At 56.5% G+C, this 20,270-nt stretch overlaps 2 protein-coding genes across 3 annotated transcripts in view; one reads left to right on the forward strand and one right to left on the reverse strand.

Moving 5' to 3' along the window:
* The window catches only part of LOC136617674 (zinc finger protein 300-like), a 186,700-nt gene extending 169,410 nt beyond the window's left edge, over positions 1 to 17,290 (reverse strand). The window contains exons 1-2 of one of the 2 annotated variants that reach the window (XM_066594277.1): positions 17,183 to 17,290; positions 9,708 to 9,790 (exon numbers count right to left, since the gene is read on the reverse strand). In XM_066594277.1, coding sequence (XP_066450374.1) covers positions 9,708 to 9,790; positions 17,183 to 17,255 — 156 coding nt within the window. In that variant the 5' untranslated portion in view covers positions 17,256 to 17,290. Of the gene's footprint in view, positions 1 to 8,401; positions 8,493 to 9,707; positions 11,600 to 17,182 lie in introns of those variants that run through there. The other variant, XR_010790982.1, reaches the window with a different exon arrangement.
* LOC136617429 (zinc finger protein 300-like) overlaps positions 1 to 20,270 on the forward strand; it is a 1,148,901-nt gene that overhangs the window by 761,642 nt on the left and 366,989 nt on the right. The gene's annotated exons all lie outside the window — the stretch shown is intronic.

The following is a 20,270-nucleotide window of genomic DNA, read 5'->3' on the forward strand; positions in this document are numbered from 1 at the left end:
AAAAATATTCGAGGGGCTTCTGAGAGACCCCATCCTAGAATACCTCAAGGAGAACAACGGAATAACTCCTCACCAGCACGGGTTCATGAAGGATTGATCATGTCAGACCAATCTGATCAGCTTCTACCATGAAGTAAGCTCTAGGCTGGACCTGGGAGAGTCTATTGATCTCGTATATCTGGACTTCTCTAAAGCCTTTGACACCGTGCCGCATAATAGGCTGATATATATAATGAGGAGCTCGGATTGGGTGAAAACGTGTGTAAGTGGGTAAAGAACTGGCTCAGAGATAGAAAGCAGAGGGAGGTAATAAAAGGTTCATACTCTGATTGGACCCCTGTCGCTAGTTGGGGGCCACAGGGTTCAGTATTGGGCCCCATTCTGTTCAATATATTTATTAATGACCTGATAGAGGGGCTGCACAGTAAAATATTGATATTTGCAGAGGATACAAAACTATACAAGATAACTAATGCAACGGAGGACAATGTGCGGCTACAAACGGACCGAGATAAGCCGGGGGATCGGGGGAGGGAAACGGCAAATGAAGTTCAATGTTGATAAACAGATATTTTTGGTATAACTTACCGTAAAATCTCTTTCTCGTCGCGTTCATTGGGGGCCACAGCCTAGACCATGGGGATATAGCCACTGCCCTAGGAGGCGACACTAAGCAAAAAAGTGTTAGCTCCTCCCCCCTGGCTATATCCCCCCTGCAGGCATTCAGCTAATCAGTCTGTCTGCAAGCAGTAGGAAGCCAGTGGGAGTACGATTATGCATATTATATTTTATACATACCAAATTACAATGTTTTGGCATAATTTTCTGCCAAACAATGACCGAAGAACAGAAAGTTCCAACAACCGCCTTAATAAACAAGGGGTGGGTGCTGTGGCCCCCAATGAACGCGATGAGAAAGAGATTTTACGGTAAGTGATACCAAAAATATCTGTTTCTCGTCCGTATCATTGGGGGCAACAGCCTAAACCATGGGACGTCCACAAGCAGTCCCGAACAAAATATACATTGGGTGGGCTATTTACAGGTTTGACCGTGTGGTCAATGGACCGCCGCCTGCAAAAATCTTCCAGCCGAGAGCGGTGTCCGATGATGCAGATATGTGGACCTTATAGAATTTTGAAAACGTGTGTAAGGAGGTCCAGGTGGCTGCCTTACACACCTGAAGTGCCGAGGCTCCGTGCTGGACCGCCCAGGAGGCCCCTACCGCCTGTGTGGAGTGGGCCGTAACCCGAAATGGTGGCGTGCGTCCTGAGGTACGATACGCCTCTGTTATCAAGGACCTTATCCACTTAGATATGGTGACTTTTGAGGCTGCCGAGCCCCTCCGGGCCCCCTCCGAAATCACAAAGTGTCAGTTTTACGGAATTCTTTGGTTCTTTTTACATAGATCTTCAGCGCCCTCACCACGTCCAGGCAGTGCAGTGTCTTTTCCTTCGTGTGTACTGGTGTTGGGCAGAAGGAAGGCAGGACAATATCTTCGTTGATGTGGAAATCCGATACTACTTTTGGTAGGAATTCTGCTGATGGCCTCAGTACCACTTTATCGTGATGGAAAGTCATATAGGGGGTCTGTATAGACAAGGCCGCCAGTTCCGAGACCCTAAGAATGGAGGTAATAGCGACCAGGAATATTACCTTCCAGGTCAGTAGCCGCATAGGAATCTCTCTCAGCGGTTCAAACGGTTGGTCTGTCATAGCCTCCAATACGAGATTAAGATCCCACGTTTGGACCGGTGGCTTCAACGGGGGTGTCGTATGGGCGACTCCTTGCAGAAATGTTCGCACAGCCATTCTGCTTGCGCTTGGTCTCTGCAACAGCACCGTCAGTGCTGACACCTGCCCCCTTAGCGAGCCTACCCTTAATCCTATTTCGAGACCCGACTGTAGGAATGCCAGTATTCTGGCCACCGAAAATTGCATCGGCTGGACGCGTCGTTCTTCACACCAGATGAAGAAACGCTTCCAGACTCTGTAATAAATAGCCGACGAGGCCGGTTTCCTGGCCCGTATCATTGTTTGAATCACTTTCTCAGAGTAACCTTTCCTTCTTAACACCTCGGTCTCAACGGCCAGGCCGTCAAATGTAGAGATCTGGAATCCGGATGTAGCAAAGGCCCTTGGGATAGCAGGTCTCTTCGATCCGGTAGGTGCCATGATGCGTCGGTCAACATTTCTATGATGCTCGCGTACCAGCTTCTTCTTGGCCAGTCTGGCGCTATTAATATCGCTGGTCGTCCTTCCTGTTTGATTTTCCCTAATATTCTTGGTATGAGAGGTATTGGAGGAAACACGTACAGGGATTTCTATCCCCCCCACGGGATGGTCAGCGCGTCTGTTGCCGCCGCTTGCGGATCCCGTGCTCGGGCCACAAACGGAAGGATTTTGTAATTCAGTCTGGACGCCATGGAGGTCCACGTCTGGCGTGCCCCATTTCTGACATATCGTCCGGAATACCTCTGGGTGTAACCCCCATTCGCCGGTATCCACAGTTTCCCAACTTAGATAATCTGCCACCCAGTTGTCTACTCCCGGAATGTAGACTGCTGCTATTGAGTTCAGATGATTCTCCGCCCACGTCAGTATGCGGGCTACCTCGTTCATTACCGACGTGCTCCGTGTGCACCCTTGATGGTTGACATAGGCCACGGCTGTGGTGTTGTCCGTCTGGATGCGCACGTCCTTCTTCTTGAGACTGGGCCCGAAGTGCCGAAGAGTCAGGTATACGGCTCGTAATTCTAGGATGTTGATGTGTAACATTGTCTCTCTCCGAGACAAAACTCCCTGAATAGACTGGCTCTCCAGTGTTCGGCGTCTGTCATCAATACTACCCATCGTTTTGGGCCCAATGACCGTCCCACCTGAAGTCTCCCAGGCTTCAACCACCACTTCAACGCGTCTTGGACTTGAGGGGTTACCCGGATTCGCTGTTCCAGGGTCAGTACGGACCTGTTCCAGCGGGACAATATCAGGTGTTGAAGCATCCTTGACCAGAACTGAGCAAAGGGGACCGCCTCGAAGGCTGCTACCAATTGGCCTAGAACACTCATACAGTGCCTGACGGTCAACGTTCTCTTCTGCATTAGAGACCAGACACCGTGCCGAGGCTTGTCTACTTTTGTTTGAGGTAGTAGAACGCGGTGCTGGCTGGTGTCGAATATCATGCCTAAGAACTCCAGATGTTGTGCTGGTATTAGGCATGATTTGTCGCGGTTTACTATCCAGCCAAATTCTTCTAATGTTTCCATCGCGACGCGTAAACTCCTGGTGTTGCCGTCCCGTGACGGTGCTTTTATCAGAACATCGTCCAGGTATGGTATGGCCGCTATACCCTCTGCGTGGAGTAGTGCCATCACTGCTGCTAGTACTTTCGTAAATACCCTCTGGGAAGTTGAAAGGCCGAATGGGAGAGCCGTGAACTGGAAAGGTCGTCCCTGCGTCTCGAAACGAAGGAATTTCTGGTGTGCTTCCCGAATCGGAGTATGTTGGTATGCGTCCTTGCTGTTTATTGAGGACAAAAATTCCCCCGGCTGCAAGGAGGCTATCACGGATTTGATCGACTCCATACGGAAATGCCTTGTTTTGACGAACTGATTTAGTCTCCTTAAATCCAGTACTGGCCTGACCCTGCCATCTTTTTTGGGCATTAGAAAAAGATTTGAGTAGAAACCTTGCTTCTCTTGCGCCCCTGGCACCGGTTTCACTACCCCCTGTGCCAGAAGGTTTTCCACTGCTAATTGTAGATTGGCTACTCCTTCCGGGGTGGCAGGTACTCTGGACTTGCAAGACGAATCCTGCGGTAGAATCGTGAACTCGATCGCGTACCCCGAGGCCATGATCTCCCGCACCCACGCGTCGTTCACGCGACTCCACCATGTCTCCCGAAATTAGGAGAGCCTGCCCCCCACCCTGGTGACACTGGGTGGGGGCGGAGACTCATGCTGCGTTCTTTGATCCCGACGCCTAAGATGTTCCCGGTCGGGACCGCCATGCCTGTCTCGCCTTGAAGGACATTTCCTTGTGTCTGTCGGGGCCCTCCTAGATTAGGACCACTGCCCTGTACCAGGGCGGGATGAGAAGCGCCGAAAGGATCGAAAAAATGGCTCTCTCTTCAATGGAACCTTTTCCTTTCTTGTTGGTATTTGTGGTAATGACGTGCTTTTGCCGCCTGTGGCGTCCTTTATCAAGTCATCTAACTTGGACCCAAAAGAGCCTATTGCCCTCGAAGGGTAATTTTGTTAGGACCATTTTGGATGCTGAATCGACCGACCAGCTTTTCAGCCAAAGGGTTCGCCTTGCTGCAACAGACGCGGTGGATGCTCGAGCCACGAACTTAGCTGCATCTAGCTCTGCTGCGCAGAGATGGAGCGCCTGCCACAATGTCCTTCCGCAGCTGTTTGGCCCAGGCTACCGAGGCTTTACTTACCCATGCGACCGCGGCCTGCGGACTGAAAAACTGATTTCGTCAATGTATCCAGTTTTCTGTCTTGAGGATTAGTCAGAGTTGCCACCTCGGCTGTTGGTAACGCCGTGCCTCTGGATAGCCGCAACACCGGTGGATCGACCACCAGGGGTACTGCCCAACCCTTTTTCAGATTCCCTGGGAAGGGGTATGTGACTTCAAGTTTTTCCGGGTTGCCTAAATTTTTTGTCAGGATTCTGCCATTCTTTATTAAGGACGTCCGCGAAGTCCTGATGGTCTGGAAAGACCTGTCGCGGTCTCCTCTTACGTCTAAACGACACCGTGGATGGAATTCGTGAAACCTGTTCGTCGTCCAGATCAGAAGCAGACGAGAATGCAGATCGTTCGTCGTCTTCTGATTCACTACTTTCGCCCGCTGTTTGGGCCGTATCCTGCGAAGCCCGCGAGCACGATGCCCGGGGGGAGTCATGGCGGGCCCGGGCCGGTCTTGCAGAGTCCCGGGACCGTGAAGAATGCCTCGATCTGTGATAAGTACGGACGGACTCCCTGGACCCATGGGAGCCATGAGAGTCCCTGGACCGCCTGGACTTGGAGGGTCTAGCGACTTCCTGGTATGGAGAGATTTACGGGAGGTGTCCTCGCTGCTGCGGGACCTCCTTCTTTTGCGTGCCCTCCTGCGCGCATATTCCGAAGAGGAAACTTCAGAGCTGGATTCTAACCGGCGTAAAACTGCCGCAGAAGATGCGGCCAGGCCAGAAACGGCAGCAGCCAAGGACCTAGCCCATTGGGGTACGGCCTCTGGCTCCACAGGGGCGGCGGGGGGCACCGGGATCCCTGGAACCACGCCTGCCGTGGTACACTTAGCGCAGCGGGGGTCGGTTTGACCGCAGGCAAACTTAACGCTGCATGATGTGCATGCGTAATGCTTCACCCTCCCCTTGGCCGGGCTGGAACCCTCTGATCTGGGGTCAAACATGGCAAAAGAAAACCTCAGGAGAGAGGGAATGCTACGTACTGCCACCGGAATACCTGCAGGGGGGGGACAGGGGAGGGGAAACACCGCGAAGTGCTGCCTTGGCAGGCTTACCCGGTCTAGCAGTTGTTTAAGTGGTTCCCCTGATCCAGCTGGAGCCTCTGGTCCTGAAGCTTGAAGGCCGTCAGGTGTCGACGTGGGTCCACCACACGGTAATAGTAGCGCTGGTGACCTGCCAGGTGTGTGGCAGGTACTGCTGCGGGTGGTGGTACAGCTGCTGGTGCCCGTTACAGGAGGTGCTGCTGCTCTCCGGGTGCTCACTCTGTGGTAATAAGCCTGCAGGCCGTGTCAGCGCTGGATGCTGCGTGCTGAGGACTGCGCACAGTGCTGGGCTCACTAGCGCCAGACAAAGGGACTGTCTTGCTGCTGGGAACGGCCATTCTTCTGCCTGGCTGCTTCTTCTAAGTTTGCCGCGGCCGGAGGGGGCGTGGCTTGTCCCGGAAGTCCGCCCGCGACCCGGAAGTGACGTTTTCCGCCCCAGCGTCGGCGCGCCGCTCCCGAAAGTGACGTGCCCAGCCAGCACCCCGGCGTCCTGCTGGTATGCCGTGCCCATACACCTGCTGCTGGGAGAGCCACTGCTGCCGTTGCCATCGTAGTTGCTAAGGTACCTTGCGTCCGTCAGGGGAGCCACAGCCTGGCCACACGTCGACCTGTCTCCAGCAGTGCTTCCCCTTATGCGTCACTGGTCAGAAAGTGCGCCACTCCAGGGAGGGGGAGCCCTATGGCTGGCAGGTAACCGACGCCAATGCGCATTGCAGGGTCGGGCCCCTTTTTCTTCTCTGGGTGAGACGCCACAGAAGTGGTGGAGACACCCCCTGCCTGCGTCTCCCCCGGGAGGACAGTAGAGCCAGGGAAAAGCCCCGACTCCCTGGATTCCCGCGTATAGCCACGTCTGCTTCCTAGCAGACACTAAGCTAAAGACTGATTAGCTGAGTGCCTGCAGGGGGGATATAGCCAGGGGGGAGGAGCTAACACTTTTTTGCTTAGTGTCGCCGCCTAGGGCAGTGGCTATATCCCCATGGTCTAGGCTGTGGCCCCCAATGATACGGACGAGAAATGTAAGGTTCTACACATGGGCAGGAGAAACGGATGTCACCAATATACACTAAATGGGATACTGCTAGGGGAAAGACCCGGGGGTACTAGTGGACTGTAGACTAAACTGGAGCAACCAATGCCAGTCAGCTGCTGCAAAAGCTAATAAAGTCTTGGGGTGCAGTAAAAGAGGTATAGGGGCGAAGGACGAGAACATTATCCCCCCTCTATATAAGGCACTTGTCAGGCCCCACATGGAATACTGCGTACAGTTCTGGACACCGGTGCTCAGGAAAGATGTTACAGTGCTGGAGGGGTTCAAAGAAGGGCAACTAAACTAATACATGGAATGACGGGACTGGAATACCCCGAGAGGCACCAAAACTGGGATTATTCACCCCGGAAAACAGACGGCTAAGGAGCGACCAAATAACCATGTAGAAGTACATGAGGGGACGATACAAGGATCTCTGCCAGGATCTGTTTATACCCAGGACTGCGACGGTAACAAGAGGACATCCACTACGGCTAGAGGAAAGCAGGTTTCATCACCAACACAAGGGGGTTCTTTACTGTAAGAGCAGTGAGACTGTGGAACTCTCTGCCTGAGGACATGGTGATGGCAGGATCCATAGAGGAGTGTAAGAGGGGCTTGATGTCTTTCTATGATATTACAGGATATAGACATCAGGTGACCAGCGGGTTGGTGATCCGGGGATTATTCTGATTGCCATTAGGGAGTCTGGAAAGAATTTTCCCCAAATGGGCTAATTGGCTCCTGCCTCGTAGTTTTTTTTGCCTTCCTCTGGATCAACACAGGAGGATAGACAGGCTGGACTAGATGGGCATTGTCTTCATTCAGCCTTACGAACTACGTTACTATGAGATGAAAATTCCTTGCATACTTAAGCGCAAAATACGCCGTGTCACTAAGGGGTTAAAAGGAAACATTGAAAATGACTCCATAGTGCATAATGCACGCGGACACAAGTCCAAGGCCACTAAGGGGAGCGAAGAAAAGGGCAGAAAAAGGGTTAAAACAGTAAGACAAACATAAAAAACATTCCAGAAACTCTTCTCATTTTGCCATAAAGGTGTAGAGAATGACCCCCCAACCCCCCCCCCCCCCCCTGTCCTCGTATCGCCGCCCTATCCCAACGACTAACATACTGCATGGGGAACACGGTGACCAACAAGTACGGAACGTAATCAGAAGGACCAGAGGGTAGGTGAGCCCGCCAATAACGGGTCCTCCCACAGCCAATCAGCAGGACAGACAACCTCACGGGTCTCGGCGGACGCAGTAAAACAAAAGATCTCTAAGTTTGGACGGTGCTGACAGAATACAGTCCATGTGTCATTCATACCGACTAAACCCACACAACAATGGCGCAACTGCATTTTTTTCATTCCACCCCCGCTTTAAACCATTCAGCGATCCCAATAAACCTGCACCTCATCCCATGACAGACACTCCGTCACACCGCGAGGTTGGGGGGGAAATAAGGAGGGGTCAAAGACTAAACTACTGAAAAGGCCCTGGGGCTGAAGGGGTTAACAGCGGTAGCAGTAAAACTAATAGGAACTATACAGAAACAGAGGATAGTGGACCCCCTGAGCAGCACGGCCGTCCGGAGGGCCGTCATGTGACCCGACTCTGTAGCAGGTCACCGCCATTGCAAGGCTGGAGGAGGAGACGTCTTCATCCGCTGGACCCTTCATCCGCGTGGCCACAGCGACTAGTAATACTTCAGGGGGCGGCAGAGACAACAGGGATACAGTCCTCACAGCCAACAATTATAGTCATGGGGGCGGAGCCATCAGAGACAGCAACGACCAAAGTACACCACAACGGGCGCTAAGGAGCAACCCCCCAGCTCATCATCACCTACCTGCGGAAACGTCCTCCTGCACCTCACTCTTCCACGGGTGATCGCCCCTCATCCTCTCTTCTTCTACCTCCACTTTAATATCATCTTCACCCTGATGTGTCATATGGAAGAATTCAGTACAATATGGCGGAGCGGTGGGAAATCTAACCGGACACCGAAATCTATTACTGCAGGAGAAGAGAGCCCCACCCCCTATATAGAGAGCTCCACCCCTACATAGAGCAGAAGCAGAGAGCTCCACCCCCTATATAGAGACAGCTCCTACATAGAGCAGGACCAGATAGCCCCACCCCCTATATAGAAAAGGACCATAACTCCACCCCCTACATAGAGCAGGTGCACACAGCTCCACCCCCTACATAGAGCAGGTCCACACAGCTCCACCCCCTACATAGAGCAGGACCACACAGCTCCACCCCCTACATAGAGCAGGACCACACAGCTCCACCCCCTACATAGAGCAGGACCAGAGAGCTGCACCCCCTATACAGAACAGGATCAAAGCTCCACCCCCTTTATAGAGGACCATAACTCCACCCCCTACATAGAGCAGGAACAGAGAGCTCCACCCTCTATATAGAGCAGGACTAAAGAGCTCCACCCCTTGCATAGAGGGAAGAGCTCCACCCCCTGCACAGAGGTAGGAGCTCCAGCCCCTGCACAGAGGAAGGAGCTCCACCCCCTGCACAGAGGAAGGAGCTCCACCCCCTGCACAGAGGAAGGAGCTCCACCCCCTGCACAGAGGAAGGAGCTCCACCCCCTGCACAGAGGAAGGAGCTCCACCCCCTGCACAGAGGAAGGAGCTCCACCCCCTGCACAGAGGAAGGAGCTCCACCCCCTGCACAGAGGAAGGAGCTCCACCCCCTGCACAGAGGAAGGAGCTCCACCCCCTGCACAGAGGAAAGAGCTCCACCCCCTGCACAGAGGAAAGAGCTCCACCCCCTGCACAGAGGAAAGAGCTCCACCCCCTGCACAGAGGAAAGAGCTCCACCCCCTGCACAGAGGAAAGAGCTCCACCCCCTGCACAGAGGAAAGAGCTCCACCCCCTGCACAGAGGAAAGAGCTCCACCCCCTGCACAGAGGAAAGAGCTCCACCCCCTGCACAGAGGAAAGAGCTCCACCCCCTGCACAGAGGAAAGAGCTCCACCCCCTGCACAGAGGAAAGAGCTCCACCCCCTGCATAGAGCAGGACTTTATCTCCACCTCTATATACAGCAGGACAAAAAAAGCTCCATATCATATATAGAGCAGGACCAGAGAGCTCCACCACGTATATAGATATACTACAGGGCTCAGCGCCATCTACCTGCCAGTTCTCCAGGAAATCTTCCTCCTGGGAATACAGAGAACGGGGACATCTCTCTGGGGGGTTTCTCCTCCAAACTCCATCTGTGGAGACACACAGTGATGGGAGAATGTAGGTGACCTCATACCTGCCGCCTCTTACCTCATGACCCCGCGGGCAGGAGCCACTCCGTCATGGCGGCCGCGTACACATCCCGCCGGCCCTCTACATCCTCCCACTCCTCTTACCTGGTGACCCCGCCTCCAGCATGGCGGCCGCGTACACATCCCGCCGACCCTCTACATACTCCCACTCCCCTTACCTGGTGACCCCGCCTCCAGCATGGCGGCCGCGTACACATCCCGCCGGCCCTCTACATCCTCCCACTCCTCTTACCTGGTGACCCCGCCTCCAGCATGGCGGCCCCGTACACATCCCGCCGGCCCTCTACATACTCCCACTCCTCTTACCTGGTGGCCCCGCCTCCATCATGGCGGCCGCGTACACATCCCTCTACATCCTCCCACTCCTCTTACCTGGTGACCCCGCCTCCAGCATGGCGGCCGCGTACACATCCCGCCAGCCCTCTACATCCTCCCACTCCTCTTACCTGGTGACCCCGCCTCCAGAGTGGCGGCCGCGTACACATCCCGCCGGCCCTCTACATACTCCCACCCCTCTTACCTGGTGACCCCGCCTCCAGCATGGCGGCCGCGTACACATCCCGCCGGCCCTCTACATACTCCCACTCCTCTTACCTGGTGACCCCGCCTCCAGCATGGCGGCCGCGTACACATCCCGCCAACCCTCTACATACTCCCACTCCTCTTACCTGGTGACCCCGCCTCCAGCATGGCGGCCCCGTACACATCCCTCTACATCCTCCCACTCCTCTTACCTGGTGACCCCGCCTCCAGCATGGCGGCCGCGTACACATCCCGCCGGCCCTCTACATACTCCCACTCCTCTTACCTGGTGACCCCGCCTCCAGCATGGCGGCCGCGTACACATCCCGTCGGCCCTCTACATACTCCCACCCCTCTTACCTGGTGACCCCGCCTCCAGCATGGCGGCCCCGTACACATCCCTCTACATCCTCCCACCCCTCTTACCTGGTGACCCCGCCTCCAGCATGGCGGCCCCGTACACATCCCTCTACATCCTCCCACTCCTCTTACCTGGTGACCCCGCCTCCAGCATGGCGGCCGCGTACACATCCCGCCGGCCCTCTACATACTCCCACTCCTCTTACCTGGTGACCCCGCCTCCAGCATGGCGGCCGCCTACACATCCCTCTACATCATCCCACTCCTCTTACCTGGTGACCCCGCCTCCATCATGGCGGCCCCGTACACATCCCTCTACATACTCCCACTCCTCTTACCTGGTGACCCCGCCTCCAGCATGGCGGCCGCGTACACATCCCGCCGGCCCTCTACATCCTCCCACTCCTCTTACCTGGTGACCCCGCCTCCAGCATGGCGGCCGCGTACACATCCCGCCGGCCCTCTACATACTCCCACTCCTCTTACCTGGTGACCCCGCCTCCAGCATGGCGGCCCCGTACACATCCCTCTACATACTCCCACTCCTCTTACCTGGTGGCCCCGCCTCCAGCATGGCGGCCGCGTACACATCCCGCCGGCCCTCTACATACTCCCACTCCTCTTACCTGGTGACCCCGCCTCCAGCATGGCGGCCCCGTACACATCCCTCTACATACTCCCACTCCTCTTACCTGGTGACCCCGCCACCAGCATGGCGGCCCCGTACACATCCCTCTACATCCTCCCACTCCTCTTACCTGGTGGCCCCGCCTCCAGCATGGCGGCCCCGTACACATCCCGCCGGCCCTCTACATACTCCCACTCCTCTTACCTGGTGACCCCGCCTCCATCATGGCGGCCGCGTACACATCCTTCTACATCCTCCCACCCCTCTTACCTGGTGACCCCGCCTCCACCATGGCGGCCCCGTACACATCCCGCCGGCCCTCTACATACTCCCACTCCTCTTACCTGGTGACCCCGCCTCCAGCATGGCGGCCCCGTACACATCCCTCTACATACTCCCACTCCTCTTACCTGGTGACCCCGCCTCCAGCATGGCGGCCGCGTACACATCCCGCCGGCCCTCTACATACTCCCACTCCTCTTACCTGGTGACCCCGCCTCCAGCATGGCGGCCGCGTACACATCCCGTCGGCCCTCTACATACTCCCACCCCTCTTACCTGGTGACCCCGCCTCCAGCATGGCGGCCCCGTACACATCCCTCTACATCCTCCCACCCCTCTTACCTGGTGACCCCGCCTCCAGCCTGGCGGCCCCGTACACATCCCTCTACATCCTCCCACTCCTCTTACCTGGTGACCCCGCCTCCAGCATGGCGGCCGCGTACACATCCCGCCGGCCCTCTACATACTCCCACTCCTCTTACCTGGTGACCCCGCCTCCAGCATGGCGGCCGCCTACACATCCCTCTACATCATCCCACTCCTCTTACCTGGTGACCCCGCCTCCATCATGGCGGCCCCGTACACATCCCTCTACATACTCCCACTCCTCTTACCTGGTGACCCCGCCTCCAGCATGGCGGCCGCGTACACATCCCGCCGGCCCTCTACATCCTCCCACTCCTCTTACCTGGTGACCCCGCCTCCAGCATGGCGGCCGCGTACACATCCCGCCGGCCCTCTACATACTCCCACTCCTCTTACCTGGTGACCCCGCCTCCAGCATGGCGGCCCCGTACACATCCCTCTACATACTCCCACTCCTCTTACCTGGTGGCCCCGCCTCCAGCATGGCGGCCGCGTACACATCCCGCCGGCCCTCTACATACTCCCACTCCTCTTACCTGGTGACCCCGCCTCCAGCATGGCGGCCCCGTACACATCCCTCTACATACTCCCACTCCTCTTACCTGGTGACCCCGCCTCCAGCATGGCGGCCCCGTACACATCCCTCTACATACTCCCACTCCTCTTACCTGGTGACCCCGCCTCCAGCATGGCGGCCCCGTACACATCCCTCTACATCCTCCCACCCCTCTTACCTGGTGACCCCGCCTCCAGCATGGCGGCCCCGTACACATCCCTCTACATCCCCCCACTCCTCTTACCTGGTGACCCCGCCTCCAGCATGGCGGCCCCGTACACATCCCTCTACATCCTCCCACTCCTCTTACCTGGTGACCCCGCCTCCACCATGGCGGCCCCGTACACATCCCGCCGGCCCTCTACATACTCCCACTCCTCTTACCTGGTGACCCCGCCTCCAGCATGGCGGCCGCGTACACATCCCGCCGGCCCTCTACATACTCCCACTCCTCTTACCTGGTGACCCCGCCTCCAGCATGGCGGCCCCGTACACATCCCGCCGGCCCTCTACATCCTCCCACTCCTCTTACCTGGTGACCCCGCCTCCAGCATGGCGGCCCCGTACACATCCCTCTACATACTCCCACTCCTCTTACCTGGTGACCCCGCCTCCAGCATGGCGGCCCCGTACACATCCCTCTACATACTCCCACTCCTCTTACCTGGTGACCCCGCCTCCAGCATGGCGGCCCCGTACACATCCCTCTACATCCTCCCACCCCTCTTACCTGGTGACCCCGCCTCCAGCATGGCGGCCGCGTACACATCCCTCTACATCCCCCCACTCCTCTTACCTGGTGACCCCGCCTCCAGCATGGCGGCCCCGTACACATCCCTCTACATCCTCCCACTCCTCTTACCTGGTGACCCCGCCTCCAGCATGGCGGCCCCGTACACATCCCGCCGGCCCTCTACATACTCCCACTCCTCTTACCTGGTGACCCCGCCTCCAGCATGGCGGCCCCGTACACATCCCTCTACATACTGCCACTCCTCTTACCTGGTGGCCCCGCCTCCAGCATGGCGGCCCCGTACACATCCCGCCGGCCCTCTACATACTCCCACTCCTCTTACCTGGTGACCCCGCCTCCAGCATGGCGGCCCCGTACACATCCCTCTACATACTGCCACTCCTCTTACCTGGTGGCCCCGCCTCCAGCATGGCGGCCCCGTACACATCCCGCCGGCCCTCTACATACTCCCACTCCTCTTACCTGGTGACCCCGCCTCCAGCATGGCGGCCCCGTACACATCCCTCTACATACTGCCACTCCTCTTACCTGGTGGCCCCGCCTCCAGCATGGCGGCCCCGTACACATCCCGCCGGCCCTCTACATCCTCCCACTCCTCTTACCTGGTGACCCCGCCTCCAGCATGGCGGCCCCGTACACATCCCTCTACATCCTCCCACTCCTCTTACCTGGTGACCCCGCCTCCAGCATGGCGGCCCCGTACACATCCCGCCGGCCCTCTACATACTCCCACCCCTCTTACCTGGTGGCCCCGCCTCCAGCATGGCGGCCCCGTACACATCCCGCCGGCCCTCTACATCCTCCCACTCCTCTTACCTGGTGACCCTGCCTCCAGCATGGCGGCCGCGTACACATCCCGCCGGCCCTCTACATCCTCCCACTCCTCTTACCTGGTGACCCCGCCTCCAGCATGGCGGCCCCGTACACATCCCGCCGGCCCTCTACATCCTCCCACTCCTCTTACCTGGTGACCCCGCCTCCAGCATGGCGGCCCCGTACACATCCCGCCGGCCCTCTACATACTCCCACCCCTCTTACCTGGTGACCCCGCCTCCAGCATGGCGGCCCCGTACACATCCCGCCGGCCCTCTACATACTCCCACCCCTCTTACCTGCTGACCCCGCCTCCAGCATGGCGGCCCCGTACACATCCCGCCGGCCCTCTACATACTCCCACCCCTCTTACCTGGTGACCCCGCCTCCAGCATGGCGGCCCCGTACACATCCCTCTACATCCTCCCACTCCTCTTACCTGGTGACCCCGCCTCCAGCATGGCGGCCGCGTACACATCCCGCCGGCCCTCTACATACTCCCACTCCTCTTACCTGGTGACCCCGCCTCCAGCATGGCGGCCCCGTACACATCCCTCTACATACTCCCACTCCTCTTACCTGGTGACCCCGCCTCCAGCATGGCGGCCCCGTACACATCCCTCTACATACTCCCACCCCTCTTACCTGGTGACCCCGCCTCCAGCATGGCGGCCCTGTACACATCCCTCTACATCCTCCCACTCCTCTTACCTGGTGGCCCCGCCTCCAGCATGGCGGCCCCGTACACATCCCGCCGGCCCTCTACATACTCCCACTCCTCTTACCTGGTGACCTCACCTCCAGCATGGCGGCCCCGTACACATCCCGCCGGCCCTCTACATACTCCCACCCCTCTTACCTGGTGACCCCGCCTCCAGCATGGCGGCCCTGTACACATCCCTCTACATCCTCCCACTCCTCTTACCTGGTGGCCCCGCCTCCAGCATGGCGGCCCCGTACACATCCCTCTACATACTCCCACTCCTCTTACCTGGTGGCCCCACCTCCAGCATGGCGGCCCCGTACACATCCCTCTACATACTCCCACTCCTCTTACCTGGTGACCCCGCCTCCAGCATGGCGGCCGCGTACACATCCCTCTACATACTCCCACTCCTCTTACCTGGTGACCCCGCCTCCAGCATGGCGGCCCCGTACACATCCCTCTACATCCTCCCACTCCTCTTACCTGGTGACCCCGCCTCCAGCATGGCGGCCCCGTACACATCCCTCTACATACTCCCACTCCTCTTACCTGGTGACCCCGCCTCCAGCATGGCGGCCGTGTACACATCCCGCCGGCCCTCTACATCCTCCCACTCCTTTTACCTGGTGACCCCGCCTCCAGCATGGCGGCCCCGTACACATCCCTCTACATACTCCCACTCCTCTTACCTGGTGACCCCGCCTCCAGCATGGCGGCCCCGTACACATCCCGCCGGCCCTCTACATACTCCCACTCCTCTTACCTGGTGACCCCGCCTCCAGCATGGCGGCCCCGTACACATCCCTCTACATCCTCCCACTCCTCTTACCTGGTGACCCCGCCTCCAGCATGGCGGCCCCGTACACATCCCTCTACATACTGCCACTCCTCTTACCTGGTGACCCCGCCTCCAGCATGGCGGCCCCGTACACATCCCTCTACATACTCCCACTCCTCTTACCTGGTGACCCCGCCTCCAGCATGGCGGCTGCGTACACATCCCTCTACATACTCCCACTCCTCTTACCTGGTGACCCCGCCTCCAGCATGGCGGCCCCGTACACATCCCGCCGGCCCTCTACATACTCCCACCCCTCTTACCTGGTGACCCCGCCTCCAGCATGGCGGCCCCGTACACATCCCGCCGGCCCTCTACATACTCCCACTCCCCTTACCTGGTGACCCCGCCTCCAGCATGGCGGCCCCGTACACATCCCTCTACATCCTCCCACTCCTCTTACCTGGTGACCCCGCCTCCAGCATGGCGGCCCCGTACACATCCCGCCGGCCCTCTACATCCTCCCACTCCTCTTATCTGCTGACCCCGCCTCCAGCATGGCGGCCCCGTACACATCCCTCTACATCCTCCCACTGCTGTTACCTGGTGACCCCGCCTCCAGCATGGCGGCCGCGTACACATCCCTCTACATACTCACACTCCTCTTACCTGGTGGCCCCGCCTCCAGCATGGCGGCCCCGTACACATCCCTCTACATACTCCCACTCCTCTTACCTGGTGGCCCCGCCTCCAGCATGGCGGCCCCGTACACATCCCGCCGGCCCTCTACATCCTCCCACCCCTCTTACCTGGTGGCCCCGCCTCCAGCATGGCGGCCCCGTACACATCCCACCGGCCCTCTACATACTCCCACCCCTCTTACCTGGTGACCCCGCCTCCAGCATGGCGGCCCCGTACACATCCCTCTACATCCTCCCACTCCTCTTACCTGGTGACCCCGCCTCCAGCATGGCGGCCCCGTACACATCCCACCGGCCCTCTACATACTCCCACTCCTCTTACCTGGTGACCCCGCCTCCAGCATGGCGGCCCCGTACACATCCCTCTACATACTCCCACTCCTCTTACCTGGTGACCCCGCCTCCAGCATGGCGGCCCCGTACACATCCCTCTACATACTCCCACTCCTCTTACCTGGTGACCCCGCCTCCAGCATGGCGGCCCCGTACACATCCCGCCGGCCCTCTACATACTCCCACTCCTCTTACCTGGTGACCCCGCCTCCAGCATGGCGGCCCCGTACACATCCCTCTACATACTCCCACTCCTCTTACCTGGTGACCCCGCCTCCAGCATGGCGGCCCCGTACACATCCCTCTACATCCTCCCACTCCTCTTACCTGGTGGCCCCGCCTCCAGCATGGCGGCCCCGTACACATCCCTCTACATCCTCCCACTCCTCTTACCTGGTGACCCCGCCTCCAGCATGGCGGCCCCGTACACATCCCTCTACATACTCCCACTCCTCTTACCTGGTGACCCCGCCTCCAGCATGGCGGCCCCGTACACATCCCGCCGGCCCTCTACATCCTCCCACTCCTCTTACCTGGTGGCCCCGCCTCCAGCATGGCGGCCCCGTACACATCCCGCCGGCCCTCTACATACTCCCACTCCTCCATGGTGAAATAGACGGCCACATCCTGACACCTTATAGGAACCTGACAACACAATATCCAGTCATCAGCCAGAGCCCCCCGCTAGAATGTCCCCCCACATTCCCCGCAGTCACCTCTCCTGTCAGCAGCTCCGTCATCTTGTTGGTGAGTTCTAGAAGCTTCTGGATCAGGGAGTGAGGATGGATGATGGGAGTCGCTGTCTTCTTCACTGCTGTGTACTCCTGTGGATGGAGGGAGACGCTCAGGGATGGCCCAAATACAAGACAGATGGGAGGAATGGAGGGAAGTTCACCTCTCCGGTCAGCAGGTAGATGATCTCCCAGGTGACGGCTAATATCCTTCCGCTCATCTCCGTGCCGTCCATCGGGGCCTGAGGGGAGAGAGGTCACAGGGTACCGGCTGATAACAGAGAGCGCAACCCCTGTACTGCTGTATATATATATCATGTGATACCGGCTGATAACAGAGAGCGCAACCCCTGTACTGCTGTATATATATATATATATATATCCTCTGATACCGGCTGATAACAGAGAGCGCAACCCCCCATGTCAGCTTACTCTACTGCTCTATATACATATTCTCTGATATCGGCTGATAACAGAGAGCGCAACCCCGATGCCAGCTTACTGTACTGCTGTATATATATATCCTCTGATACCGGCTGATAACAGAGAGAGCAACCCCTGTACTGCTGTATATATATATCCTCTGATACCGGCTGATAACAGAGAGCGCAACCCCTGTACTGCTGTACATATATATCCTCTGATACCGGCTGATAACAGAGAGAGCAACCCCTGTACTGCTGTATATATATATCCTCTGATACCGGCTGATAACAGAGAGCGCAACCCCTGTACTGCTGTATATATATCCTCTGATACCGGCTGATAACAGAGAGCGCAACCCCTGTACTGCTGTATATATATATCCTCTGATACCGGCTGATAACAGAGAGCGCAACCCCTGTACTGCTGTGTATATATATACTCTGATACCGGCTGATAACAGAGAGCGCAACCCCTGTACTGCTGTATATATATATATCCTCTGATACCGGCTGATAACAGAGAGCGCAACCCCTGTACTGCTGTATATATATCCTCTGATACCGGCTGATAACAGAGAGCGCAACCCCTGTACTGCTGTATATATATATATCCTCTGATACCGGGTGATAACAGAGAGCGCAACCCCTGTACTGCTGTGTATATATATCCTCTGATACCGGCTGATAACAGAGAGCGCAACCCCTGTACTGCTGTATATATATCCTCTGATACCGGCTGATAACAGAGAGCGCAACCCCTGTACTGCTGTATATATATATCCTCTGATACCGGCTGATAACAGAGAGCGCAACCCCTGTACTGCTGTATATATATATCCTCTGATACCGGCTGATAACAGAGAGCACAACCCCTGTACTGCTGTATATATATATATATCCTCTGATACCGGCTGATAACAGAGAGCGCAACCCCTGTACTGCTGTATATATATCCTCTGATACCGGCTGATAACAGAGAGCGCAACCCCTGTACTGCTGTATATATATCCTCTGATACTGGCTGATAACAGAGAGCGCAACCCCTGTACTGCTGTATATATATATATCCTCTGATACCGGCTGATAACAGAGAGCGCAACCCCTGTACTGCTGTATATATATATCCTCTGATACCGGCTGATAACAGAGAGCGCAACCCCTGTACTGCTGTATATATATATCCTCTGATACCGGCTGATAACAGAGAGCGCAACCCCTGTACTACTGTATATATATATATCCTCTGATACCGGCTGATAACAGAGAGTGCAACCCCTGTACTGCTGTGTATATATATATCCTCTGATACCGGCTGATAACAGAGAGCGCAACCCCTGTACTGCTGTATATATATATCCTCTGATACCGGCTGATAACAGAGAGCGCAACCCCTGTACTGCTGTATATATATATATCCTCTGATACCGGCTGATAACAGAGAGCGCAACCCCTGTACTGCTCTATATATATCCTCTGATACCGGCTGATAACAGAGAGTGCAACCCCTGTACTGCTGTGTATATATATATCCTCTGATACCGGGTGATAACAGAGAGCGCAACCCCTGTACTGCTGTGTATATATATCCTCTGATACCGGCTGATAACAGAGAGCGCAACCCCTGTACTGCTGTATATAGATCCTCTGATACCGGCTGATAACAGAGAGCGCAACCCCTGTACTGCTGTATATATATAGATCATCTGATACCGGCTGATAACAGAGAGCACAACCCCTGTACTGCTGTATATATATATATATATCCTCTGATACCGGCTGATAACAGAGAGCGCAACCCCTGTACTGCTGTATATATATATATCCTCTGATACCGGCTGATAACAGAGAGCGCAACCCCTGTACTGCTGTATATATATCCTCTGATACCGGCTGATAACAGAGAGCGCAACCCCTGTACTGCTGTATATATATATCCTCTGATACCGGCTGATAACAGAGAGCGCAACCCCTGTACTGCTGTATATATATATCCTCTGATACCGGCTGATAACAGAGAGCACAACCCCTGTACTGCTGTGTATATATATCCTCTGATACCGGGTGATAACAGAGAGCGCAACCCCTGTACTGCTGTGTATATATATCCTCTGATACCGGCTGATAACAGAGAGCGCAACCCCTGTACTGCTGTATATATATATCCTCTGATACCGGCTGATAACAGAGAGCGCAACCCCTGTACTGCTGTATATATATATCCTCTGATACCGGCTGATAACAGAGAGCGCAACCCCTGTACTGCTGTATATATATATATATCCTCTGATACTGGCTGATAACAGAGAGCGCAACCCCTGTACTGCTGTATATATATATATCCTCTGATACCGGCTGATAACAGAGAGCGCAACCCCTGTACTGCTGTATATATATATCCTCTGATACCGGCTGATAACAGAGAGCGCAACCCCTGTACTGCTGTATATATATATCCTCTGATACCG

The sequence above is a fragment of the Eleutherodactylus coqui genome, chromosome 1 (assembly GCF_035609145.1).
Source record: "Eleutherodactylus coqui strain aEleCoq1 chromosome 1, aEleCoq1.hap1, whole genome shotgun sequence".
NCBI classification, from domain to species: Eukaryota; Metazoa; Chordata; class Amphibia; order Anura; family Eleutherodactylidae; genus Eleutherodactylus; species Eleutherodactylus coqui.